Below are 26969 nucleotides of genomic sequence, written 5' to 3'. Positions count from 1 at the left end.
ATTTGGTAAATTATTTAGATAAACATATACATTCTGGGGAAAAAATGGTTTTGTTATAGAAAATAATTTCTACATTTGAGTAACGTATCTGGCAAGTTATCAAAAAGTTAATAAACAAATCCACAATCTGGGTTCTATTAGGTGAAATAATAGTACCTAATAGAACCCAGAAAGTAATTTCAGATTCCAAGAAAGTACTCAGAAACATTTCCCAAACCTCTAAGTTTGGGGAAAGCTATATATAAGTTTAGGGGAAGCAACCTGTTGTCATGGTTTCAATTATTAATGTTTTGGTGCAAAACTGAATAGCATTTATAACAGCTGGCTCCGTACCTGCAGGCTCAGTTTTATACATTCGAGATGTGCTGCTAGGCTCGCTCAGACCCACAGCGTTACGGGCCAACACTCTGAATGTGTAGTGGACATATGGTGAAAGCTTGAGGTGAGCCGTTGTCTTGGTCCCGGGAACCCGTGCAATGTCATGCCAGTGACCTTGGTGGTGCAGCGAGTCTTCATACTGGATTACAAATTCTGCATTTCAAAAAGACAATCATTTTACACTTTTTAACCGTGCTTGGCCACATATTTGCATAATGGGATTAATACTCTCATGCCACTTGAACTCAAAAAGCCACCAAGCACACTGAATCTGCAATTAAACTGTGGATTTTGGCAAGGTTTTCATTAAAGATGAGTGTTTGCAACATGCTGAGCATTTTAACACAGTAAACAAGGTCAAACACCAGCCCGTGTATTACAAGATTGTTATGTTCAGTTCAGTGAACAGATTTGGGAAAGGGATTTTTTCACTGACTTCAAGGGATGAATATTAATTGATAGCCATTTGGTACAATTTCAATATTTTTTTCTATTTTATTTACAAAATTCAATTTACAATTAGTTATAAATCAGTGAAAGCTATTTTATCTTACTCAGAAAAACAGAAAAAGGGAACAAAGTAACAAGGCAAAATGGCTTCATCCAACCAATAAAACAAACTTGTGAGTAACAAAACACTAAAAACATTATTACTTTATAACTAGTAAATCTGATCCACACTTAGCCAATGTCCCTCAGCCTATACATTTATCTGATGTTTATGAAAAAAAGGAGTCTGGGACTAGTCAATAAGCATAACAAATATTAAAAGCAGGTTAAATAAAACACACACAGACAGCTGTATAAAGACCAGTGATGGCGTAGTTACTTTGAAAAAGCAACTTTAATCGGATTGCTGATTACTCCTTGAAAAAGTAACTTAGTTAGATTACTGATTACTTGATTTGGAAAGTAACTAAGTTACATTAAAAGTTATGTTTTTAGATACTTTCAGCAGCTGCGACTCATTAAATCTGCAAGTGACTTTAGAAAAAAACAAGCCCAAAGCTGCTTGTAATAATCGGACTTGGCGAGCGAAACTCAAAATAGTTCCTGTTTTCTAGCAACAAAATGCGTATCTCCCTCCATTGTTTATGTTTCTGTCCCTGCTGATAACTGTCGCATAGAAACGGGGGTCACTCCCCAAGACACATAGAGGAAATAAAATTGAATTACAAAAAAATAGTAACGCAAAGTGATTTCGATAAGTAACTGTAGTTTGACTACTGGATTTGAAATAGCAACGAGTTAGATTACTCGTTACTGAAATAAGTGGTCCGACGTCAGTTACCGACGCGTTACTGACATCACTGATAAAGACATAGACCCACACATACCCTGAATAGGGCTGTTATGTTCCTCCCCAGGGATCCAAGTAAGCTGAATGCTCCTCTTTTTCTGGTCTGTCAACTCCAGGTCTGTGGGGGGATCGGGTCGCCCTGGAAGAAAAAACAGCAAAAGGAAGAGACATATATTTATAGTTTGAACATTTAACAGTAACACCACAATCAGGTGATTGTGGCATGATGCTTTATTCAAGCAAGCCTCTCTGTTGCAGAACAATTTATTTGCATGTTTTCATGTACTGTATTTCTTTTGCTTGGTCCACTGATGACAATAACACATGCAGACACTGCATCATGCGATGAAATGACTGATGTTCAGTCTTCACTTCATCTTGAGCTCATCAGACAAAATGAACAGATGCTCATATTGTGAAGTTGCAGTGATAAGAAACGCATGCTTCAAATGAATGAGCAATGATGAAATATCACAAGAAACGCTCAGGGACTATATCTGCTCTGAAATTAGCTTTGATACAAAAACAAGAGGAAGTTGCTCCTCCTTTCCCAAATGTTTACGCCGGCAGACAAACGGCGTCAATGCGATTGATTCTGCAAAAATGACAGATCGGAAAAACACACACAAAAAATAATGAGGCAACTCAAACTGGTAGATGTAAATAAAGAAAAAGTCAACACTTTGTGACTGTTCGATCCAAATGGCTTCTTCTGGGCCAAAGCATGCTGCATTAAACTGAAACCATCGAGCGAACAACACAAACGCATGCTAGCTAAGCACGTCTGGGTGCTTGTGCGTGCTGCAGGTTTACCGTGGATGACAGCCGGAGCTGGTGTGGTCTCTGTGAGGTTGGAGGGCGGCATTGAAATAAGAAGTTTGGTGGTCAAATCAGCCATAAGTAAACAGGAATGATAATTAGGCTTCTTAAGAGAAGGTCATCAACCTACAGAGCATGATCACTGATTAAATTCTGTCCGACACACTTAGTCCTAAAGAGCTGGCTGTTGAATCAAATGATCCTGCAGACCTAGCTCTCTGACATTTTCTTAACGTTCATGTTTTAAACTTGTAATATTAAGTTTAGAGTCGCATACCGACAACAGTCAGCTCAGCGGTGACCGAGTCTTGGTCCAGAGTGGTGTTTACGTAGCATGTGTACACCCCTGCATCTCTCTCCGACACATCAGTGATGTACAGGCTGTTGAATTCTACGATGAATCTGCAATAAATAAATAAATTAAAACTCCATTCAGTTATGTACAAGTTCAGATATTTTGTCTAGTCTTGAGAACTAAATACAGGTAACTTAAAAAAGCTCCAACCGATCATCGTTTGGCAGCTCCCCATGATCTCTGAGCCATTCTCTCTCTGACACATCAGAAGTAGACAGGCTGTTGGACTCTACAATGAATCTGCAAAAATAAAATAAAAATAAAATATCCATTCAGTTATGTAGAACTGCAGATATTTGACTAATTTTAAGAACTGAACACAGGTATTTAAAAAAGCTCCAACCGCTCATCGTCAGGAAGCTCTTCATCATCTTTAAGCCAAATCAAAGTGGGTAAGAGATCCTTGTCGTGTTTTATTGTACACTCGAACGTCACAGATCGGCCTCTTTGGACCACCGTGTCAACCGGTTGCTTTAGGATACGGGTAGGCTCTGATGGAACAGGAAAGCCAAAGATTAATAAAAAATCTGAACCTCAGTAGAGTTTCACATGCAAAGGTTGGTAAATACTTTAGTCAATAAAAGGTCAGAGGAACCAACATAGAAATCTTTGGCTAAGAAACATTCAGTGTGTTAGTTATTCTGTGCATGTTACAATTATTATGTTTGAAGTATTTTCATTACGTTTCCGTTTTGTTACAGTCCAACCAACAAAAATATCATGATTGTGAATTTGAAGGAACATAAAAGAATGAATTACTATTTGTTTTACACATCTAAAAATTATGCATACATTTGATTTCTGGGTCCCTGTCTCAATACTTTGTTGAATCATACTTTTTTACAATCAGAACGTCACATCTATGAGGATAGACACCATGTAGAGGTTGCCATTTGTGCAATATGGCTCAAGCTCAATAAAATTGTAGAGGTAGCATCTCTGAACATCGACTTCCAAAACTTGGCACAAATTCTGACCTGTGTAGAGGCACAACCCCACAGTATAATGCCGCCACCGCCATATTAATCAGAGAGATGATGCGGTTAGGATGTTGTAAAGTGCTAGCTTTAAATCACAGGTCATAGGTTTGCTTTTATACCAGATTAGTTTGTCTGGAATTATTAAATTCCATTTAATTCAGTTTATTATGTAGCAGAAAGTCACAACAATCGTCTCAATAAATTTTAAAGACAAGCATGTCCAAATAATATTCAGAAATATTTAATTGAATCAATCCAATAGAATGCAAGCATATAGCCGATATATATAGTAGGGTAATCATTTAAGAGATCTTCAAACAAATGTACAAACTCACCTTTTATATGCAGGTAAACATGGTTCTCAGAGGCTCCGAGCGAGTTCCTGGCAATGCAGGTGTATTTGCCTTTGTGCTGCGACTGAGCTACTTGAATCTCCAAAGTACCATTGTCATGCAGGATGTAAGGGTCTCCATTCAGGGTGCTGGCTCTGCTGTCTTTAAACCTAAGACACAAAGAGTTAATAACTTTGTATTATGCTACAGGAAAGATTACATGGCAAAGTTTTGTTGAGTGTTTCTTAACTCACCACTCAATTTTGGGAATGGGTGACCCAAAAGAGGAGCAGTCCATGAGGGCTGGGCGATTTTCGATGACCTGGTAGATCTTGTTGGCTGGCGTCAGCACTCTGGGTGACTCATCTGCAGTGAGTCAGCACAGAGTATTTATGGATTATTACTGTCCACAAAATGCCAGGGATGGGAAATAGCATTAAAATCCATTATGGATGTTGAGTTCTAAACTCACGGAGGACGTTGACGAAAGCGTTGGAGAGGAGGTAACCATATGGGTTTGAGATGTTGCACTGGTACACAGCGCTGGATCCAACCTGAACGTCAGTGAAGATGATCGTGTCGTCCTCCACTTTTCTGCTGATATCTGTAGGTAAATCTGTCAAAGCAAAAGGTAGTGTTTCAGAAGTGAGTGGTAAGATGATTGAGAGACATCTGTAGGGATTTATGATATTCCTAGCAGTCAATGAAAAACATGATAAAATGATTTTTTTTCTACCTTTTTGCATTTTTTTATGCATAACTTTACTTTTGAAAATACTTTACAAATTGTAAGCATTTTCCTGCTGATAAAGCATATATATATAAACCAGATTAATCTATAGCAGCTCTACCCATGTCACCATTACTAGTGACCATCATCATTTTTATACTTGTATTCTTAATGGTCTATTTTTAGTAAGGTTTGAAACTTGATTTTAATCCTGTCATCCACTGTACATTGGTATAATGCCATATACAATTTGCTAAACAAATAATGCTTATAAAAGCCACTAATTTGTCATGAGTGCCCCTGTATCTTCATGGAACCATTGACTAATAGGTAAGGGTGACAATTAACAGACTAATTTGATTGATTGAAAAAAATATTAGTAGTGTGTGGGTTAGGTGTGCAAAACATAACTTTTCATTAAAGTGTTTCAAATAAAAGTCCTGTTTCCTGCCTGCCTGCAGTTAAATAATAAAGTTCTTTATCTTAAAAATCACAAGATTCAACTTTTATAAAAAAGAAAATATATTATCAAATATCTTTAAGTAGCCTTTTCAAGAAAAAAGTTAAATCCTTTGCAATCTCTGAATTTTCACACAAAAGAGAAAATCACTAGAAGTTTGTACTTTTACTATCTGAAAATCTTCAGGGTTCTTATAGAATATAGCAAACTTTATGTAGGCTGTGATGAATATTTGATGTTAGAGTGGATATATCTCTGACAGTGGAGCAAATTGCTCTTACTCTCTATGCGGTCACCATTCATTGACCATATGATGGAGGGTTTGGGTGTGCCGCTGGCCCTGCAGGTCAGCGCTCCATTCTCTCCTGGAGCCAGAACAAGATTCTTTGGAGGTCCACTGATCCAATAAGGGGCAGCTGCAAGGAGTACAGAGCGGAGAATTAATTACCGAACAGACAATCCTGATGGCATCTGTGCATAAATCAATTAGGAAAGGAAGGTAGAGGAAGAAGGAGAGAGAGAAAGCAGGGAACAGCAGACGCAGACACACCTTTGACCTCGACAGTGATGATGTGGTGCGCAGAGCCGAGCTGGTTCTTGGCTGTGCAACTGTAATCTCCCTCATCCGATTCAGACACGTTCACAATCCGCAGGGTCTTGTTGAAGTGAAGGAAGGACGTGCGCCTGCTGGGTAGGTCTCTGCTCACTTTGGTCCAGGATACCTCAGGGGTGGGCCTGGATTTGAGAGTTGTGATCAAGCAGGCGGCTACTCGAGGCGCTGAGACATTTAATTCTGGCGCATTCTCTGACTTACAGTCCTTCGGCAATGCACTCCATCTCCAGTACGTGTCCCCTCAGCACCATCTTGTAGCTTGAGTGGCCAGATGGGATGAGGAAGGTTGGTTTCCTATCATCCACTGGGGCCTCTGCAGTTACACACACAGATATACCGAGTCAAAAATGAGGAAAAAAATAACTCTCTGGCATCAGCCAAGAATAAAGAGAGGAACTTAGGCAAATCATGCCCTTCATGTTCTCTAAGCCTTCACCTTTCAATACTGTGGTGTAATCAAACCATCTGCTTGGAAATGTATCCATCTCTGCACAAAAATACTCATGTTTTATTGGTAAATGTGGCTTTTATTTCCAGGTTCTTTATTACGTGTATTGAAGGTGCTTATAGGCAAAAAAACAAACATGCATAACTATGTAAATTAATGTCTAAAATTGACATAAGCTAATATAAACATAAAATAGAATCTGTTAGTTACCAAGATTGTTTTAAGGAAAATAAATACATGAAAACAGATTTAGTATTTACATCATTCAAAGAGTTTACACTACTTATAAGCAAGTGAAATAAGGTGGAAATAATGTCAATAGAAATATTAAAAAGTTTGAATTAAATCAGCAATGAGAGAATGAAAAGGTTTACTGGAAATAGAAGCAGCAGGATTAGCTAAAGAAAGGATGAGTGCTCTGACTTTTGTCACAGATCTTCTATGAAGTAGCAAGTAAAATTCAGCCACTCGTGTAGAGTTTAGGGCTGAAACGATTCCTCGAGTGATTCGAGTACCTCGATTCCGCCCGAATCACGATCTGTGGGGGGCAGCGCTTTTACTTCTGCCTATGAGTTGTTGTGAAGTGCTAGTAGCATGGTGGTGAATTGTGCGGCGCTTTATGAGAGTTTGGGGACAAATAAGGATTGTTGAATTTTGCGGCGCGATGGCTTGAGTATGACAGCTTTTGTGCTGATGGAACCGCGTCACGGTTTTGGAGCGAACGGTAGGAATGAAAGAGAGAGAGAGATCCGATTCCTTGAAAAACACTAGGAGGGCCAGGTTTTTAAGACCCGGTCTTAAAAACCTGGCAGGGTTTTTAAGACCCTGTCCAAACTGACGACTCTGATGGCTCAAATTAGCCTCCATTCATCCATTCTTCTATTCATCTATTGTTCTATTGTACATGTGGTCGTTGACCGTCAGGCCAGAAGGTAGGGATGTGAATAGTCCATGTTGGGAGTGGGTATCTATGATACCTAACACTAGTCGGTTTAGTTTTGAAGCGATGTTTTTGGAGAGATGTGACTTTTTGCAGCTGATCCATGATGTTGTGCTGCATTATCCAGGTCATTTTGCCAAATGTACATAGAGTTTGCAAAACATACAATCTGTTTCAAAAAGTATGCAAAGGTTTTTCTAAAAGAAATGAGTAATGTTTCTCTTTGAAATAAAGCTAAGAGGGTATAAAATGACAGTTTAGAAATAAACTAACCAAATTAATTGTGTTGATCCACCTCAAAAAAATCATGCAAAAAGTGTAAGCAAAAGAGATCTGGGAGACTTTGCACCTGCAAATTTGCATGCAGCCTTTTGTGCTGTGGAGGATAAATAGGTGACTGCTTCACCTATTTAGTTCACAAGAACTAATGGCATTTATTTCAGTCATAATCTTGCGGGGGGTGACCAAGGTTCCATCACTATGTGACAGCTGGTCAGCAAACCTGGCAAACATGATTGACATGGCAGCACTGAATGCACATGTGCTTTATCAGGCATGCATTGGGGTGCAGGAGAGACGGGTGGACTTCTATTTTACTGTCAGTCCTGCACTTTATATTTTATATTTAGATTTATATTCATATTTTATACTGTATTTTATTTTACTCACAACATTGGAACCTCAAACATTGTCCTGAGCCGTATGCAACGAAATTTCGTTCTGTATACACCCTGTGCATGCAAAATGACAACAAAGTCAGTCGAAGTCGAAGTCTAAGGAACAATTGTGCAACTGTGAGATGCGTTGAGGCCATTAACAGGGTACTGATAAGGTAATGGCCCTATTTACTGAACAAAAGCACCTGCTAGATAAAATCCTTCAGGTCATTTGGCCTGTCTCTAGACTGAATAGGTAGAAACACCAAATGGACTACCTTCGGCCCTCCTAGTGTTAATTGTAAAAATATTCTATAGAGTACTTGATTGCTAAAATATTCTTTTACATGGTAATGCCCTAATAGCATTACCATAAAATAATGTTAATGATAATTTTTTTTAACATTAGTGGATCGCAGCTCCTCATAAATCCACAGAAGCACTGACTGTCTATGTGAAGAAAAGAAAGACTTTCAGCTGCTTCCATTCACTGTCAAAATGTTTCACAAAAAATAAACTAAATGGCTCTATTCTGGTGACAGATGATTTGAAAAACGTGAGTGTCAGGAGTAAGAATGCTTCTCTGAACTGAGTGTTTCCAGATTTTGAGTTTTCTGAATTACAGTTCTTGACACAAGTCAGTCATTCACCACCATGGTGAGTCACAGGTAAAACCATTTTAATGGATAGGTTGCTACTCTGTTAGGTCTACAAACTGATCCCCTCTCAGACAGCATCTATCCTTCCCCCTTCTACACAAATCACCATATTTCAATTATGAACACACATCCCAACTTGAGACACTGCTATCACTATTTTCATAGCGGACAAATATTGTGTTCTGCAAAGACAGAGTGCACAGTTCCCGAGATCATGTTCTCACCCATGGTGCCGATTTTCAACATATTTCTTGATTTCAGATAGTGAGTTACAAGTTCAAACTATTGAAAAGTAAATTGTATAAATGTTGATGTTACATGTTAAATACTAAGTTCAGTCTAAAATGAAATCAGCATGCATCTGTAGTTGAAGGAAATCAAAGGAAAGGTACATTTGAAACAGTGTTCAGTTGGATAAAGCAGGAGTGACTTTTGGGGTTGAGGTGGGTGAGTGTTAGTGAGGAAGCTACAGTTTTGAGCTCTACTTTAAGAATAACCACAAGGGGGTGCTAGATCTCACCCTGGAAGAAACCAGCAAACCTCTGGACAAAAAAAGCCCCAAGAATGAATGGGTTGAAGGGTTGGTTGGTGTTAGTGGGTGAAAGCTAGAGTCTGGAGCTCTGGGTTGGGAGGAATTAAACACTGGAGAGTGCCAAAAACTCACCATTTAACAATTCAGTGTCATTATAATATTCTGCCAGTGTTTCATTGATTGCATCCACTGTAACACAACAAACAAAACAAAACAAAAGAAATCACACATGCAACGATTTTAAATCATGACAATTACAAAAACATGTTTGGACATCCTTTTTCTAACAGAGGGCAATATGAAAACTAACATAAAAAACATGAAATATTTTTATGGGGATCGCCAGAATATGTAATGCAGTCTCTGATGATGTCAGCTGTAAAGGTTAAAATGATCAGAGCAATCTTTGTTGCTGGAGGAGAAAGTGTATAGAAAAAAACAACACACAGAAGTGACAGTAAAAAGCTGCTTAGCAGACAGCTTAGAGAACAACCAGAACTCAGACAATATGTCTTTGAGTCAGACAACAGTAGCATCTCCGAGGATCGGATCTGTGACGGGAAGCAGGGTTTCCCTCCCACGCTGCCATCCTGGCACATACTGTCCTGCTGAAAAATAACCGCCTCTTGTGCACGTGCATTACATAAACTCTGTTGTCCTTTTTTTTCCAGTCATGCAAATCTTAACCACATCTTTAAATCTGAGAATCACAGACGGAGGAAGAGACTTACGGTTGAGCACTTTGACAGTGATGGGCTGTTTCTGCTGGATGGTTTGTGTGTGTGTGAAGCGAGCGTAGCAGATGTAGTCGTTCCTGGAATCCTCTCGGCGAATGTTGGAGAAGTACAGGTCGCCATTCAAGGACTGGGACACCCTCTTGCCCTGAGGTAACTTCTGGAAGTCTGAGAAAATTATATCAATATAAATATACATCCATTATGACTTCAGGAAGTATACACTAAATAAATCCCTCAGGGCTGAATTTTAGGATCCCTATTCTCATTTTGAATTTCACCAGTTTGGATATGATCTTCAGTTCAAATTAGCACAACTTAAGTTCTTGGTCCATATATGCAATAAAAAAATGGTTATTAATATTATTAACTAGCAGAGTTAACTAGGCTCAGTAAAATTAATATTTTTGAAGTTGTTGAAACTGAAATGGTGACATTTCAAAAGCATTTTGGCATCAATACCAATCAGAATTTGTCATTAAGAGCTCAATTTAAGACTTTACAAATTTGGTTTCTTCAACTGACTATTGGCTACAGTTATAGTTAGGGGTGCCTAACTGCAGTTTTCTGGCTGACGCCAAATACTGATCTTTTAAAAAGCCTAACTTACCGATCCCGATTTTGGCCGATACCATTTTTTGTCTGAAATGTTGCTCAATATATCAAGAAAGTTGCTGAATTGGCAACAATGGGCTGACTATTGTTAACTGTAAATGTGCAGACATGACCTGGTCGGCCGGTTTGTCAGAAAAACCTCTCTCACAGGAGAAAAGAAAAAAACAGTGGTTGATTTTTAGACCTTTGCCGAGGTTGACAATATCGGTGGATAAGATCAGCTTCACATGTAAAAATCCACCGATCACTGATCTCCCAAAATTGTGTTTCGTTACATGTTTCTTGTACATTTCACAGTCTTTGTGACAAGTTTTTTTTTCTTGACGTAGATGTTAATCTATAATGGTAAGAACACAAACTCTGCACTATACCTACAACAATTACAAACAAAACCCACGTTAAGCCAAGAAAATTCCAAATGAATCAAAATGACTGGTATCAGCTCACTATTGTCCATCCAGAATATGATGGGAGGTGGAAGTCCTGCTGGAGGTCGGCATGGCAGCACCAAGGAGACACCCTCCTGAACCACGATTGGTTTGTTTTTCTCCTTTGACCACAAGGGGGACTCTGGATTGTTGAAAATGGACATGCACATGACAGGGTGAGTATTGTCACAATTTGGACATAAAATGCTGGCTAATAATGGACAGAAGCAATGAGGCAAGATGAGAGGATGATGTCTAAATAGTGGAAAAGCTAAGAGGAAAAATACAACGGGGCATTTCAATCTATAATCTAACATGCATTTTCTCTACTTGCAAGCTTTACCTTCGATAAGCCGTCTTAGGAAGAAAAACGCAACTTAATTTACAGAAAAGAAAAGAAAGGAGGAAATGATCCAGAATGTTTTATGAATTTAATGTTTGAAATGAAAGACAAGAAAATGGCTTAAATGAAATGAAGCAGAATACCACACTTACTTGACTGTCTGACGACGATGTTGTTGGACACAGCAGATCCGTGTTTGTTCCTCGCCGTGCACTGAAACACTCCCTCATAATGTTCGGGTCTTGCTCTGCTGATGTCCACCACCAGAGTCCCTGAGTGAGGCCTCATGGTGACACTTTCGTCCTGTTCAATGTCAAAGTGGGTCCCATTTCTCGTCCAGGAGAAGCTGGTGAGGAAAAACCAGTGTAGTTTTTGTGAATGAACGGATGTTTAAATGAATAGGACTACCTTTCCAGTGAGGCGCAATCAGTAACACCTAAATCACAATCACTAATTTGTACAAAAATAAAATTAAAATAAATAGAAAATAGGTACCAATACCAAAATACAGTCTTTAATGTTAAATATATAAATTAAATATTACACATAAGGGCCATAAAGAAACTATTTATTTCCAGTTTAGTTATGATAGGGTGCAGGAATAGGGGCTTATTTAGGGGGTAATTCTGCCAGATTTCTACTGGCACCTCAATGGCTAAAAAGTGTAATATACTTAAAATATTTTCTTAAAATTAATTTAAAAGGAAAGAACATTTTGAACATGAATATAACATTTATTTATTTGGATATTTATGGATCTAGTGCAGCCTCTTTACTTTATCTTTAAATGTCTGTCTATATGCTGGTTCATTCCCTACCTCCATATGTACAGTGTTGTGTACTAATGCGGCTAAGATTCAACCTAACAACAATGTTCATAGACAAACTGGAACTGAGCACAGCGGTCCCCGATGTAGTGCACTGTACTCAACCTGGGCATCAACAACAGTCAACTTACAGACTTTTAGGACAAACATTTTCTTCTGTATGCAGAGCAGCATCTTGACATTTCCCTCCAAAGACATGAACTTGGTGACTGCTACGTGTATGCGTGCGGGTGTGTGTGTGTGTGTGTGTGGTGGAGCTTCTGTCTACTACACACACATATCTGACTCTGGGGAAACTTGTTCGCTTTAGATTTAATATAAACTGAACGCTCATGCCCTAAGCATCAATGAAACTATAAAGGCAAAGCAGATATGAAATGTTGAACGTAGATAAAGTTTAAGACATTCAGTCACTTCTAACTTTTGTTTCCAACCCATTTTACTGGTAAGTATAAACGAGGTAACAGTATGGGTGTTATCTTTGATTTATGCAAGTGAAGATTTTGTCAGCAGACATGTTTTAGCAAATCAAAATTTGATCAAAGAGCTTGAAGTGCAATTTAAGTAGCCGTAGCTACAGACATGGTATCAATAGAGAAATTATCCAATCAAAAATTCATCTTTCTTTAATTTACTGACAATGAAAAGAGTCAGTAAATATGACTCAACAAATATGTAATTGTCATGTTTATTGACACTAAATAACACAACATGACAGGATTAAGCAAAGAGGTAAATAAGCTATTGAAGATCAGGCTGATAATCAGTTTGCTAATCAGCACACATATGATGAATAAATGAGAACTGGTTCATGTTGTGACTCTGGTATTATTTTAAGTTGTTGAAGTAGTGAACTATGAACATGAACTCATTTGGTTTTAACTTGTGGAAACCAAACGTAAAACATCAGTGTCTAAATTGAATAACAAGAAACTAAAACTCCTAAGCCCCTGTGCTTGCTTTTGGTTTGCCTTCTTAAGATTACCAAAGGCTAAGGAACTAGAACTAAGGAACAAAAAAAAGCATAAATGTTTGTGTAAGAGGCAGTAAAGCAGTTGGAGAAATCAGAAGCCTTAGTAACAATTAGCCTGTGGCAAGGGCAGCGTGCTTACAAATAAATTGAGATGGAATAAAATGAAAAATTATTTGAGCTTGAACTGTTTACGTCTGAGAGCTAAAGGAGTATTTACACTTCTTGAATTTTAAACTGCACTTGGCTTTTTCCTACCTGGGATGCGGCTTCCCCTTCGCCTCACAGTGAATTATAATATTCTCTCGAGGATCCACGATGTAGTCCTTTGGGGACTGGTGAGTTATTGTTGGAGGCTGTGCCACTACATGGAGATCAGAAAGAAGGAAAAATGTTTAACCATGGCCTTTGCTGCTTTATCTGAAGCCATTTTTCTTCTTGTGTGTCGACCACACAAGCAGTCATTACCAAACACACTGAAACTGACCAGTGTCCAAAACCACACAGGGGCTTGTGCTGACATACACACAAAAAGCTCTTTTTATCTGTGCAATAGCAAAAAAATCACAAAAGCATGCAGAACACCAAGATGCGTTTCTCTTTAGTGATGCTTACTGAATTCCTGTCACTGCTGGGGAGACAACTAAAGGACTATGACAAAACAAATAACTGAACAACTCATGCTGTTTGTGGCCTTTTTCTATGTAAAATCTTCCACATCTGTAGAAACACACAAAACAAAAGAAAGCAAGCACAGCAATAAATACATGCAAAATTTCACTCCAAATCACACTCCAAACTTTCTAATATAAACTAGGCATAAATACTGAGCAGGTTAAAAACAAAACAAATCCTCAAAATGTGGACAGAGAAAAAAAAACTGCAAACTTATTAATAGCAAAGCATTTATTTGTGACTTACATCCTGGAAGAACTTTTGTGGGTTCCCCCAATGAATCAGCGAACAAGAAAAACAATTTGACAGTAAAGAGATGCAGACATTAGTGATTAGAGAAAAAGAGGTTGTCCCTTGGTTGGACAAGGGCCATCTGTGATGGTCACATTTCAAACCAGATGTATTGGAAACAAAACTTGTCTTAACCTGAAGGGCTGAAAATCACTTTTTATTTTTGTTTTTCATGTGAGTTAATAAGTTGACAAACACAGAAAAAAGGTCAAATAAATTTTTTTTTTTTAAAAGACCTTACTGGTCCTTTTAGTGCAATTCTGTTGACAAAATGTAGTGCAGTTTTCCATAAAAACCTAAAAAATAAATTGGTTCTTTAACATTTTTAGCCTAAGGCATTACGAGCCATTGTTGAAGGTCCAAAGAGACACATGTGGCTCCGGAGCCGCAGGTTGCAGACCCCTGGTTTAGACCCTAAGCATTTTCCTGGTTTCTGATGTGTGGTATGATATGTTCCCTTACGGTCTAATGGGACCTCCAGAGCAGAGACGAGGTGTCCCAGGATCAACACCAGCAGCGCTGCTTCCAAACTCCTCATCTCCATCATTATTGTGGGTCACTGTGATCTGCCCTTGCCCCTCTGCTGCTCAATCACAGACTGAGGGCACTTCCACAACTGCAAGGCGAAAAAGAAAAGCAGAAAAAGAGAATCTCAGACATCAAATGAAAGCTAAGAATTTCACAGCACATCCAGTGACAGAAGCTATTAATCATAACACTGAATTTGTTCTACTCTGCATCCACAGGAGGGTCAGAGGTGGAACAAGCGAGCTAGTTACATACACTGACTCTGTGGTTACAGATCGATGTCTCTTGGTGTGTGCAGTGTTTTGCTGGGAGCTATCTTTTTGATGTAGAGCATTCCAATAGGGATCGACAGGAAGCCATGCGGGCTCATCTCGCTGCACTCATCACGCTGCGCCATTAGGGCTTTGCCTCTGCTTCGATTTACAAACGCCAGCGGATGGCGCGGCTAAAGTTCAGAACAGGGGGACATACTTTTCATTCCAACACATTTCACCCTCAGTTTTATCAATGTGAGTGACTGGCAGATTAGGCTTGAGGCAAATTGATCTGCGGCGAGGTCAGATTTCTGACACTGGACCATCAGTCTTTCGTGAGACAGCAGCTGTAGCAGCAAATGTCAGGTACGACTGTTTGATAGCTGTTTAATGGAGACAGATGGTGCGGATATCACAGGTTCAGCCGGGGTGACTTGTTTGAATTTCTTTTAAACAAAGCAATAAGAGATTAATAAATCGTTATTTACATGAATTTCTTTCAACACAACCTTTGGACAAGATAATACATTTACTGTAACTACGGAGAAAGAAACAGCAACACTGATGTTCTCTCTATGTTTTTTATTGTTAGCAGACAGACGCGGTGTTAAGGTGTCACATTAGCTTTCAAAAAATGCTATTGTTCTTTGAGACAAAGCAAAAAAAGAATAACAGCAAAACACACAAAAGAATAAGAGAATGAAAAAACGAGTGCGAGACAAGCATTGGTAACAAGTAGGCAGTAAAGTAGACCTGACTGCACTTGTGTTGACTTTAGTCTCTGTGGCTGCAATTTAACTGGATAAAAAATAAAAAGATTAATTTTCTATCTTTTAATGAAAGTGATAATACCAGTTTTTTTTTAATCTTTCCGTCCTGCATGTCTCACGCAAGGCAGCCCAGTACTGAAATGTTACAGGTTTAATTACAGCACAGACACACTCATTTTCTAAGCTATTATAAAAGCACGACAGAGAAATTGGTTGGTGACCAGAATTGGATGATTTTCAATGGACTTTAACTGTGATCGGCTGGTCGGGAACTAGACAATTCCCGTAATCTGTGAATGTATCATACTTAAGCTCTACGGGACCGAGCTGACAACAACTCGCTTCAATTTCGACTCAAAGTCAGCAAGTTTCAATGCTAGTGAGGTGTTCAACAGTAAAGTCAGAGGAAGTAGAGAGACGTAAGAAGCTAAGTGGAAGGAAACTGTAATACGCAGTTAATCCTCAAATTATTCACACCCCTGGCAGATTTGGGCTTAAAGTGAGCTTTCAAATTTACCATGTTGCTTCTGACTGGAAGTGGCATTAACATTGGGCAATGTTCTAGTCAATCCAGAATTGAATCAGATAGAGAGTCATTGGAAGGAACTAAGGATTAGTTTGATGGCAAGGAAGGTATCAAACCTGAAAGACTTGGATTTAAACACTAAAGAAAATTTTTTATATTTCTTTTCACTTATTATTGAAAAGGGTGAAACAATTACATAATAACATATTTTTCCATTCAATTGTAAGCACAACAAAAAAATTTCAATATTGATTCTCCTTTTATGATGTGGTTTTATGATGTTATCTTTTGAAAGCTGCTCATCTAATTTACTATTAAAAAAACAAAAGTGGATAAAGACATTCATAACCTTGGACTGAACTGTATGAGGACATGTTTACAGTTTATTCAGGCTGCAAAAGAGAGCAAGAATTTCAGCAGATAACAGGAAGGGTGAAATGGGTGCAGCAAGTTGTTTTGTTCTTTGAACTATCAACCACAGTGTGTCATGAAACTTGCAGTATTTTGGAAATCTGATTTGAGGTAAGGATCAATAATTGCAGCTATTTTAGCAACACTAGAATTTAGGATGCTAAGCACTAACATAACAAATAGGTGAAATAGATTAGTCATTTAAAATGTGAAATCAATTAGTCCTTGCATTTAAGGCTGAACAAATATATTTTGAATGCTAGTCTTACATCTTCTAATATCATAGCTATTGAAAGTTAATCATCAGGTCAAAGCTTTACAAAAACCGGAGATAGGAAATTGGCTATCAAATTTTGAACAGTACATCTCTAATTTTATTCAAAGTTATTGCAAGGAGCTCATCAGTATTTTGTATGAGTAAGGGTGCTGTTCTCAGAGGAGAATAAAGAAAGCGCGTAAAAAGGAGTCATTTTCTATCTTTTAATGACTGCAGAGAGACCTGTTTTTAATCTTTCCTTCCTGCATGTCGCACCCAAGGCATTCACTAGTCTGGTATTAAAATGTCACAGCTTCAATTAGATCTCGGGCAGGCTCATTTTCTCAACTATCACAAAAGCACATTAGCAAATTTGGGATTTTAATGATGGTTACAACATGAAAGAATCTAATAGAGCCTTTTAGAGGCAGAGCTGTAGATGTGTGTAGCTGTCTTGCCCTCCGGGCTGACAGAACAAGGTTTTAGATGAGGAGGTGGTGGAAGTTGAGTCTGGTACCAGAGGCAACACAGTAAGTCAGTCAGACCTGGATTTGGGAATGGTCCTCCCTGGGGAGTGAATGTGCTCGTTAGCGCTGCCCCAGGGTCATGATACAGTTATGGCCCCCAAAGCGTGTGTCTGGTAACTTGTTACCTTGGGCTTCCACTACAACTCTCTTGGGAAGCTGTGTATTATTCGCCCAGCTCAGCCAATCACAGCGCTGTGTTCACAAAAAGGTAGGTCTGGCTTGGGATTTCACACACAAAGATAAGGAGCAGCTTTTCATCCAGCCCCTTTTGAAGGCTGCAGGCAGGATTGCACAACCTGAACACACTCCATCCTTCAATATTTATTTTCAATGTGCCGTGAGAAAGTTAAAATCAGAGGTGATTTACAAGTATTTCATTAATGAAGATGGTTAAAAGTCGGACTTGGGTGTGAGCAATTATTTCTGTAAAAATTGTAAGAAAAACTACATAAATAAACAAGAAAATCTGCTGGTTCCTGGAATGAAATGGTTTTCAGCCTTACTGGTCCTGGCTGGTGACTGGCTGTTCCAGGAACTCAAAAATCCAATCTTTTTATGATCAGTGAATGCACTATAGCTGAGAGAAAAGGGATCCAAATTAACTGCTTAAAAGCAAAGTCAGAGGAAGCATGAAAGTTGTAGGAAGCTTTTTAAAGAAAACATGCATTTTCTGTCAAGACATATTCAGGCTTCAAAAGAGCAAGAAAGAGCATATCTTTCATCATATAGCAAAGTTGAACAGATGTAGCAAAGTTGCTGTGTTTTAACTCTGCCCTCTATTGAACATGCTGGATTTGCAAACATCAGCAGCCTGTTTGAAATCCAAAGGTTTCAGTGAGGATGTACTTTCTCAAAGGAACAGACAAAAACAAGTAGAAGAAGTTCAAAATGTTGGTTTGGCCACATGACTTTAGTTTATGATCTCATTAAAGCTGCACCGTATTAGGAAAATACCCAATTAAGACATTGTTAGTTTATGTAGCAGTGACAGTATTAGCAGCGCCCACATTTTGCTTAGTTTTCTTTTGTTTTCATCATCATGATTCCCTACCACTACCATTAAGTATTTAAGCCACCCACATCTGTTTTATGTTTGGGTATCAAGGGCAATGAGAGTCCACTCAACTGATGTTCACATTCAGCTTAAATATATGCCCCGAAAATGTCATCAAAGATTTGTGATTTCTGATGTTGCACCCATTGCATCTGTATGTAGATTTGATATACAGTGATAAATCGGAAATCAGAATTGGCAACAAAAATCAGCCATAGTAACTTATGTGTTGAATCCTAAAACACCTCAAGCTTATCTGAAATGGAGCCAGCACTTTGTCCAGGATTCATTTCCCAATTTAATGAGGTGTAGCAGTCAGCTTCAGCCGGTCAGCATGTTTTAGTCTTCATGTGCAGAGTCTGTACTTCCAGGAGCGTGTGACTGTCCTCGTACAGTTTGTGTGTGTGTGATATAATTATCCCTGTGAGCTGCAGTGATATGGAGCCAACCATTCACATCCCTGTCACAGTGGGACAGCAGTGGAAATTCTAGTGGGGCTCTTAAGACCAACAGAGCAGCCAGAAGAAAAAGAGCCCGACTTTACGCTGTTCACATGAAATCATAAAGGATTCGTGTTGTTAATTCTTACACCTTCACTCCACCAATACAGTTTGCAGTAAATTAGAGCAAGACAAAAGACAAAAGCTAGATATATGCTTCTTATAGGAGACACAAATATCTGCCTCTATTGTTAAAAGCTCATAAGCATCCCTTGCTGACAGACAGGAAAGCCAAAGTCAATAACGCTCTTGCTGAGGCAAAGATAAATCTAAAGTACTGTTTAGGGTGGTGTGCCAAAAGCTGTCAGGCGACTGATAAAATCGAACAGGAAATGGCCTCTTAGAAAGAAGCATGATAGGTTAGTAATGACAGATTCGCTGATGTTTTTTTAAAAGCTATCTATCAAATAGATTAGGCTTAGATCATGATAAACCCAGCTATTAAGTCACTTGGAAAGTTCAATACAGTGAAAACAAAAAGGTAATTCTGACAGATTCCAGGTCAAAGTCTGCACACACAATGCCTTTATAAACTTTTCTGTTTTGTCAAAAAAAAATGTAACAGCTAAATGCTCCTTCGAATGAACTTCTGCTACTTAAGTTTATATTCTTCATTAAAGTGGAAACTGTCTCATTCCAAAGCTTCTTTTTCCACATGAGTGAATGAAACAAGGATTTTTTTTTTTAGTCATCACAGATGCTGTTTTGTTTTCAAATCCCACACATGCATGCACCGCGTTTAAACAACACAGCTTCTGGGACTAATTAGCATTGAATGTTTTTACTGTTTGTGGATTGCTTTGGTATTCATTTTATTTCCAATAAACCTGGATATCCTTTATATAAATCTGGACATTGCACTGCTTTTAAGAAGTTTGGGTTTAAACTCAATCCCTTTTGCAGTCATTTGCACTTGAGGTTCACAGCAACAGATCACATTGATTTACTGTTAAATTTCTTAGGTAGTTTAAAACAAGAACATCTTGATCCAATGTTAAACATTGACTCAGGGTTGGCTATTTGGAACAAGAAGAAGTGGGAGATTATCGTTTCAATAAAATAAAATCTCTTAGAAATGCTAACTACACCTTTCGATTGATTATCAAGTTAAAGAAGGTTTGAATAAAAGAATAAGTAAAATTTGACTGATAAGTGTGTGTTTAACAAATGGCACAGATATGCATCTTTTTGGGTTGAGTTAAATTAAAATTAACATGTTGAAATTGTATTAACAAGCAGCATATTGAGGCCGACCTTCAAAAAGTTTGGTTTGGATTAATTATATCACTGTAAAGTAGGAACAGAGTTCTTCATCGGTAACTGATTCATGGCACTAATTAAATAGTTTGTTATTTTACTGAACTTAGAGCTATACAAGCATGATAATATTTGTTTAACTTCAGATTAGCCTAATATTCGTAACTGACTTAGACTGTCTGCTATTAGGGACAAAAAAAAGAGTACAAAATATTAATCACTAACTGAATGGAAAAGCTGCAGGATTAAAATCTAAACATGTTCATAATTTACAAACTGACAAGATCTGAAGTAAGGTAAACCTAAATAACACTCAGCAACCAAAAACCTAATTATAATTAATGTCAGACAACTGAAAGACTGCCATGTTCATTACTGTATAGCGCTATGTGAAAACACCTTCATACAGGCCTGACTTATTTTGCCAGTGAAGGAAACACTCTCTTCTGCCAAAGCTGCATTCAGCTGCCTGGCCTCTCATTCTGTCGGCCTCTTCAGTTACTCCATTGTCATTTTGCCACAGCCAACTACTTCAACATCCCAAAACTAATTGGTTTTGTGCACGTCTCAAAAGTACACACACTCGTTTGAACACACAAATGGAGGTGTCAGGGGCTCAAGGACTGAGAATGGCAGTGTAAAGGAAAAGCAGTCATCAGGGAAAAGTCCCAACTTTGATCCTGCAAGAACACACAGCTAATACAATATATTTGTGCTATATGCTAACCTCTAGCAAAGATGCCGCTATTATCTGCGCCACACAGCAGTGACGCAACCTTACCAGACTTACTACTGCAGCATCAGCGGTCCATAAATTTAACATCTCTGATTTAAAAACAAAAAGAAAAAAACGTGACATTCTCTCATGCCAGGCATCCTAATTAACTCCCATAATCAGCACTATTGATGGCTCCTGCAATCAGAGTTTGTGAAGCTTGGTATGGCCTTAATGGAGCAGCAGGGATCCCCTACAGGCGTCTGAATGGGGAGGTTATAATGACTAGAATGGCTTCATATACGCTGGAAAGTGAAGAGGAGAAAATGGAAACGCCTGGAAGAGTTTATTTTTTCCGAGGATGTGCCTATTCATGCCAAGTACCGCACATAGTTTTCTGTGCCATTAAGCAGCCAAGAGGAGGAGGAAGAGGAAGGTTTCTTAAAATGTTTGGCTCTGGAAGGTTCTTTGCTGATCATGAAAAAAAAACAAAAACAGGTGGTGAAATGTACGCTGAGGTTTTCTTTATGAGCAGGATTGTGAATTATGGTGGAGGACGCAAGAAGCTTGGCATTCATTGGCTCTCGTACGCCCTTCTATGAGCCACTGCTTGATCACAATGGAAATTCCACAAGCCGGCTTTGGTGCGGGTTTCCCCTAATCTTCTCATTAGCCTTTATAATTGGGAAACCATATGCAAATAATTGGTGTGGTTAACATATGAACTGACATCCTGTTGTTCAGGGCAGACCTCACAGTTCAGAAATGAAGCCGGACCTTTTATCGGCACTGTACAATGCGAGACAATGAGACATCAGCCATTGGCTCCTCTTTAAATACTGTACTTTGTTTCTGTTCTCCTCTTTCAGCTTTTTCATTTTAGGTGAACAATGCAGTTCAAAGCAGCAAGGGCTTTTATGTAAAGAGATCCCATACACTTTGTTTGTACATCAAAGCTTTTGTCTGAGAACAACATGATCAGCATTTAATTTTTGCCCGTGATGTGGGCTCCATCAGTCAAACAGAGTAAATACAAAATCCAATATGCACTTTGATGATAATAAAAGCTTCTCAAGCCTTTAACAAGCAGTAAAAAAAAACTTTTCCCCCCTGAACACAGGTGTATTAAGAATGGTAGAGTTCTGGTGGAAGAGGTATTGCAGGCACACAGCTGTATACTTGCTGGGAGCCTTCAAGGCAAGGCAACCATAATTTATGCATCACTATTTCTTTCCCCAGTATTCTTGCTGCCAATGAAAATTGGCTGTCATCATGGGAACCGCATGCTCTAGTGTTTTTTTTTTTTATTTCAAGCTACTGCAAACCAAACATGAAGACAACGTGGCATCTTCAAAACTGTCACACACGAGCTTCGTAGAAGCACTACAGAACCTCCCCAGATTTTGACACAAAACATCTCTTGGCTCTGTTTGACATCTGGTGCTAATGCAACATGTCCGGCAATTTGTTTAGTTCCCCTCCTTTCAGCGCACTGCCCATTGGCATTCACAGAGCTGCCTCCACATACACAGCAACAACACTCCAGGATTTGCTCCCTGTCCCCTGTGTCCAAATGCTAATCAGCAATGGCGCCGGTGCTTCTGAGAGGGTCTCTTTTTAGCATGCAGATGGGTGCAGCAGCTCTACATGAGATGGTGTTAACAGAGGGATGCTGGCCTGTTCGACTTCTTGGGAGAAGAGGAATTATGCTTTCATCTTATGATTGGCGGAGAAAAAGATCATGTCACTGCAAAGTAATTTCTTGAGGTTGCACTGACATTCCCACTGAAGTTTTCTGCAATCTGGTTGCCAGAATTGTTTGAAAGTCATCAGAAACTTACATTTTGTTTTCAAGTCGCTAGACATTATTGCCGTCCTGGTGTTGTTGAGCAACAGTTATCCAGGTTTTCTGAGAGGCAGTGCAATGGATTACAAGACTTTACCTGTGGATAATTTTATCATAATTGTCAATGCTTCTGAATGTAATAGATTCAGAGGGTCAGAAACCGATCAGTGTGTGCTGTTTCATAGAAATTAACAGTGGCCTATTTTTTGACACTTCCCCATATATTTTTCATTTTATTTTTAACTCTAACTCCAGTACCTCACGATTTTCAAATAAAGGCTTGTTGTTTGGCATACCACTTACACCAGGCTAAGATTACTCATTTATTTAAGAGCCTATAAGAAAGAGAGAATTTGTTCTTATTTCTTATGTTAAATCGGAAGCTGTGATATTATGGAAGGTTGTGATGACAATAACAGGGATTTCTTCACTTTTCTTCAGATTTTTCGTCTTCATGATCACTCTTCCGGATGCTTTAGCTTCTTAAAAACTAACATCTATGTCAGGTGTGCAGGTAAAAACAGAACAGGTCTGTCCAAGTGCCATAATATACTATTGGCAAACAATTATTAAATGGTATATTACAGTGCCACTTATATTGTATTTGAAAGATTAAAAATAGTTTCTGCATCAGAATTATAATGGCCATAGCTGTTAGCTGAAACTTGGCATTCACTCAACTAAGACATGACTTCACAAATTGAGTCTGCTTAAAAGTTTCTCAAAAATGTTGTCTTTTATTTGTCGTCTTTTCTTTTTTTGATTAAGTAAACACTGCAGGTGTAGGTCTTGGACAGAGATCAATAAAAATGCAGCCAAAGCTCAAAGAAAAACTTCAAAAGACCTTCTGAAAGCCTGAGGAACTGCTGATCAACACAACTTTACAGATTAAAAGAAAGAAGCAACCTAAGTTCTAAGCTTTGCTTCTAAGAACCTTAGAAGCAAAGCATTAAATGAACAGGGGAAATTTCAGATCCCTGATTTTATATCAGTATTGTATGACAGTCTAACTTTGTCTTTCTATGATATTCATTGGTCTTTTAATTCTTTCACTGCCTTATAATTCAAAACATAGGAAGGCTGTCAAACCACCAAGCTAATTAGCCAATACTTTCTTTGTTTGTTTTTTTATGGTATTATTTGGTATGCCCAAAGCTTTTTGCTTGTCATAGTTTGTGTATGCTTTCATCTTCTGTATTTGCATAGGCATCCACATTTTGACATTCATCATAGTTTTTCTCACACTAAACCAGAGGACGACATTATGGACAGAGCTCAAGTTTGCTTGCCCTCTCACATGACTGTTATGGGCGAAGCCATTCATATGCTGAGCAGACATTCATTGTGCTAAACAAATGCAGGAGAGTGAGAGGGATGCATGGTGACTGGCTTCTTGAATAGCTAAAAGAACTCTCAAAATCCTCTGCACACAATATCGCAAGACACACTTCAGCTACTGAAATCTAACAATTTCAAAAATCTAAAAGTTTACATAAAACTAATCTCCTCTTAGAAAACATGCAAATCCTTTAAGACAACAGAAAGAAACTTCCATGCATAATATGCAATCTAATTTGCGATCCATTTCTTTGGTTTAACAGATCGGCAAATGGTAGAAAGTGTTTGCAAGCTAAACATAGATACTCCAATCCAATTTTGGCAAGCTGGATGAGTGCAAAATTACACTCCAAAGGGCACTCTGTATCCATGGCAATTCTCCTAATGCTTTTAGAGCCATACCCACACAAAAAGATGTCAACTCTGTCACCAAATACACATATGTAAAAAAAAGAGGGACAAAGAAACAAAACCATTTTCAGCAAAGGATTAACACAGAACAGAAACTCTTCTGTTTTTATCTGCTTGGTCAAAAAAAAAAGGAAAAAAAACCCTCTCCCTACCTCCTCTTCGTCTAACAAAAGATGTATGATTAGAATCTCAGTTTGGCACCATATCTTTACCACATGGCTTACTCTCCGTCTGAAAGGTCTTGCCACACAGGGGCCAACATGTGGAGTTTATACGGAGCTTAAAGTCAGGGTGATACAAAAAGAGTCTGTTATACAGGAAGTGCAGGACGTGCTCACCACAGACTCAAGCAAACTAGAAGCTGTGAGGTTTTTGTTGCAACCAGACTCCTGTGGGCCATGTCAGGAAGAGAGACACAACAAAGCTGTCTATGGGAATCATATGAGTTACCAGTAAATGGGAAAAAAAAAGTCTTTCTGGAACAACACAATTGTATATTGGCTGATGAATTGTGCTGATCCAGTGTGTAGGCAGTGAATGATTGGCTATTATAGCTGTCTGCACTTTGTGTTGTTTCAAAAGCTGCCAGCAACGTGAAGTAACACTGCATGAACAGTGACTGTGGAGTAACTGTGCAAACTGCAACATTTAGTTCACCGGTGAGAAATTAGTAGCTACTGCTTTACCTTTACAGAACATATATGTTGGCAATTTCAGAACCCAACATCCTTCTACTAAGATGGCTGATATCACACGGTTAAAGAAGAAATTAGGAATATGCAACAACATGAATTCCTGGCTGTTGAATGTCTTGAAGAAAGTATCAGAAAAATAATATCTCATGTATTTTTTTAATCATTGTCCATTAAACAATACTGATTTTATTCCAACAGCCATGGCAACCACTGCTCCCAATGCCTCAGAAAGGAAAGCAACAATTGGCTGTACTAAAAGTTAATTTGTATAACTGGTCATCTGGATGAAATGTAAAAAGAGATACAAAACACTGTGGGATTGAAATAAGCTGAAATAAGCTTTTGATTATATTTTTAAATATTTATTTCTCATACAGTTTAGTTTAGTTCTTTAATTGGTTTTTAACTATATGGTCTCATTCGGAACCGACAACGAGCAACAGCAAAACCATTATTTCCAGCAAGCTTCACAATTAGTTTTAATTCAACTCAACACCTTATTGCTTTTTTGTTTGCTTGTTTTTCTCAGCTATTGTTCTTTCCCTCGACACATCTCCGCAGAACATTCTACACTCCTCAGCAAACGTTCTATTGAAGTCTTGCTTCAGAAAAAAACACAATGTTTGACAGTGGAAGTTATTCCCTTGTTGTTGTGGGGAAAACAAGTAAGTGAGAGGCCTTTGGGTTCCTCATGCACACAAGCTACTTTCCATATTCATGGAAACTTTTGTGTGAAATGAAGTAAAATAATTAAATCAAAATGGTTTTAAACTTTATACAAAGCAGTGATTCTTTTTAATTTTAATATAGTTTAAAGTTTTTTGTTTTTAATTCTACAATAATTACAGGAACCTGGGATAAAACTGGAATTCTGCTTTCAATCTATGTAATGTAAAAATTACAATTTTATAAAAAGCATGCTGCAGAGAGTTTAATCAGCCATCTTGATAACAAACCCTTTAATTTCATTAAAAAATATATATATTGTTATTCATAGGTATGTATAGCTTCCCCCAGTGCATTATAAGCCTGGTGGGCCACCAGGCTTTACTTGCTTCCCCACCAGGCTAAGATTACTCATTTATTCAAGTCTTTTTAAAATGTTAACATTTTTTAGGACCTTTTAGTTGGTGTTCAGGTATTAATCTTCCAATCTTTCAATAACACATAATTATCAAGTGATATTTTCAAATTTCCTGTCAACTTTAAAAAAAAATTAACTCAAAAACATGACGGGCCGCTGGATGAATGACTGCACTAGAACCCCAACCACTAGGCTTAGCAAGTTTTTTTGGGGAAACATTGGTATGAAATGGAAGTGAGTTGTAATAAAATGATTATGGGTGAGTTCAAAAGAGTGAGGAAACTTATACAGAGTCAGTTGTATGACAGACTTTGTGTTTTCACTGCAGACTTTATAAAAATATACAATAGTATTCAAACAATCATAATAAAAAAACATTTTTGCACAACACCTTAAAATCGGCAATGCACAATGTTTTCTGTTTGCTATATGTTAAGGAAGTAATCAGATAAGAAAATCCTTAAAATTATGTAAGGTGCTATATCAGCACAAAATATAATGAATATTATGTACTTATTTATTGTATATCAGCTTAGATCTGTCCAGATTCCAGCCAAAAAAAGAGCTAAATTGCACTAAGTGATGTCAATCAAAATCCAGCTACAAAATCAGAAAAGAAAAGTAACTGCGTGCTCAGGCAATCTGCCACCCCCTCACGGTTCCAGAACATGCAATCTGAAAGTGTCACAAAGCTGAGGAGAAAGTAAGCTGT

At 38.2% G+C, this 26969-nt stretch overlaps 1 protein-coding gene across 17 annotated transcripts in view; it reads right to left on the bottom strand.

Annotated features, from left to right (window-relative positions):
- Positions 1-26969, bottom strand: part of LOC116736101 (neuronal cell adhesion molecule-like) — a 96682-nt gene that overhangs the window by 17503 nt on the left and 52210 nt on the right. For 7 of the 17 annotated variants that reach the window (XM_032588369.1, XM_032588350.1, XM_032588433.1 and 4 more), the window contains 19 exons: positions 14548-14701; positions 14041-14052; positions 13378-13483; positions 11475-11668; positions 10999-11121; positions 9934-10104; positions 9335-9391; positions 6169-6280; positions 5905-6089; positions 5636-5770; positions 4637-4780; positions 4419-4530; positions 4168-4334; positions 3196-3343; positions 3003-3092; positions 2775-2899; positions 2492-2521; positions 1716-1817; positions 334-531 (listed from right to left, as the gene is read on the bottom strand). In XM_032588369.1, the coding sequence (XP_032444260.1) occupies positions 334-531; positions 1716-1817; positions 2492-2521; positions 2775-2899; positions 3003-3092; positions 3196-3343; positions 4168-4334; positions 4419-4530; positions 4637-4780; positions 5636-5770; positions 5905-6089; positions 6169-6280; positions 9335-9391; positions 9934-10104; positions 10999-11121; positions 11475-11668; positions 13378-13483; positions 14041-14052; positions 14548-14632 (2296 nt within the window). In that variant the 5' untranslated portion in view covers positions 14633-14701. The remainder of the gene's footprint in view (positions 1-333; positions 532-1715; positions 1818-2491; positions 2522-2774; positions 2900-3002; positions 3093-3195; positions 3344-4167; positions 4335-4418; positions 4531-4636; positions 4781-5635; positions 5771-5904; positions 6090-6168; positions 6281-9334; positions 9392-9933; positions 10105-10998; positions 11122-11474; positions 11669-13377; positions 13484-14040; positions 14053-14547; positions 14702-26969) is intronic. The other 10 variants (XM_032588397.1, XM_032588487.1, XM_032588480.1 and 7 more) reach the window with 5 other exon arrangements.

The sequence above is a fragment of the Xiphophorus hellerii genome, chromosome 2 (genome assembly GCF_003331165.1).
Source record: "Xiphophorus hellerii strain 12219 chromosome 2, Xiphophorus_hellerii-4.1, whole genome shotgun sequence".
Lineage (NCBI taxonomy): Eukaryota > Metazoa > Chordata > Actinopteri > Cyprinodontiformes > Poeciliidae > Xiphophorus > Xiphophorus hellerii.
The sequence above is the reverse complement of the archived record's forward strand: the minus strand, read 5'-3'. Positions and strand labels throughout refer to the sequence as shown.